This window comes from Setaria italica, chromosome I (genome assembly GCF_000263155.2).
Source record: "Setaria italica strain Yugu1 chromosome I, Setaria_italica_v2.0, whole genome shotgun sequence".
Lineage (NCBI taxonomy): Eukaryota > Viridiplantae > Streptophyta > Magnoliopsida > Poales > Poaceae > Setaria > Setaria italica.
The window spans coordinates 26,022,160-26,023,981 of NC_028450.1; the positions used below are offsets into that span (position 1 = coordinate 26,022,160).

At 49.1% G+C, this 1,822-nt stretch overlaps 1 protein-coding gene across 1 annotated transcript; it reads left to right on the top strand.

Moving 5' to 3' along the window:
- Nucleotides 1-5: 5 nt before the first annotated feature.
- Nucleotides 6-630, top strand: LOC101759245 (protein BIC1; the record flags this gene model as incomplete). The annotated part of the gene is made up of 1 exon (XM_004954908.3): nucleotides 6-630. A coding segment is annotated over one exon (330 nt), but the record flags the coding sequence as incomplete, so codon positions are not given.
- Nucleotides 631-1,822: the final 1,192 nt, after the last annotated feature.

Consider the following 1,822-nt stretch of genomic DNA (forward strand, 5'->3'; position numbering starts at 1 on the left):
GGCGGCGGCGGCGGAGGCCCGCCGCGTCGGACAGCTGCGGCGGTGGGGAGCTCGTGGCGGCGCGGCGGCCCGCGGCGGAGGAAAGCGCGCGGGAGCGGCTGAAGCGACACCGCACGGAGATGGCGGGCCGGGTGCGGATCCCGGAGATGTGGGGCCAGGAGCGGCTGCTCAAGGACTGGGTCGACTGCGCCGTCTTCGACCGCCCGCTCGCCGCCACCGCGGGGCTGCTCACCGCCCGCGACGCGCTCGTCGCCGAGTGCGCCGCCGCGCGCCGCCCTGCGGTCTCGCACGGCCCCACGGGACGCCCGCTCCGGGTGCAGAACGGCTGCTCGTGATCAACCGGCCGTGCGTGCAGTTGAGTGCTTTTGTTTTTGCTGCTACCTTCTCCATGCTTACGTGCAACGTACGTGCTCCTTCATCTCTGTTCGAACCTCTATTCTATTGGCCCGAGTATGAAACTGATCGATGATGATACCCCCCATCGAGTAATACTCATGCTTGACTAGCACTGGTGGTTGTAATTAATGTAGTTGATCACCATTTTTAAGCATGTCCAAATTCTTGTTTAAATGAACCAATATATACTCCATCAGCTTGGGGTGAATTCAAGAGAGATGTCGTTTCTCACAATCTTTTTTCTCCGTTAATTTCACGTGTTCATGAGTGATTGCATGTTTCCCGCAGCTTGTGGCTATAAGCTGGACGTACTTGTGCTTCTGTGATCGTAATCTCCTCAACACAATTTTAATTCAATTGAGTGAATTTTGAGCTCCATCTAGAATCACCCAAATACGCGCGCGAGTGCTATCGCATGCGCTCATAAGTTTGCTTGTTTTTCCATGAATTCATGTGCGCATCCTTAATTATATACTCCACGACGATCACAGAGATTTCAAGCAGCAAATATCTCTAGCCAATTCAACGAGGCTAGCTTGAAGCAGCCGGAGCGCAGATTTAGATCTCCAACAGGCACGAGATTCTGCATCAACGTCTTACTGACGTGGCATCCTGCCCTTCTTTCGTTTGATCGTCTTTCCGTTTGTGGAACAGATTCTCTCCTGCTTTACTGTATATATGTTGTTTGCACTAGTCAACTAGCTACTCCCTCGGTCCTTAATAAAAGTGATGCAAAAAAAAAAGTCACACCGGTCAGTAATAAAATGTCGTTCCGACAGCAGAACTGCAGAAGCTAGTAATACAACCCTCCGGCCGAAAATATCTCCTTTTCTTTTACCGGAGGGAGCATAAAAACAATCAAAACTTAATGAAACTACGTAACCTTTCATTAAGAAAAAATACATGACTAAATTCAAGTTGAGGAGGCCTCGTATATATGTGATCAAGATACACAACTACACACCTCTCATCCAAAACAGTCGAGTTAATTAGCTCACTTCCTGTGCAACCTATAATAGAGTTAGGCCATCTTAACAGTTACAGCCAACATTAACTCTGATATCTACGTGTCACATCCACAATAAATAATGGATGGTATAAAGACAAGTCTTTTCGATGGTCTAACCTTTTAGAATACAATCCAAAATACAGATGGCCACATTATAAGCCTCGCGTCACTAATAGACAACTGAACCTTTTGTCCAACCCTCTTTAATCCCGGATACAATCGGATCCATGACTAAAGAGATTTTAGTCCTGGATCAAATACTAGTCGGGACTAAAGCCCCCCTTTAGTCCCGGGTCAAAAATCAACCACCCGTGGGAGACACTTTAGTCCCGCGTTACAAATCAGCCACCCGTGGGGACCCTTTAGTCCCGGGTTGGTGTTACCACCCGGGACTAAAACCCTCGACCCTTTAGTCTA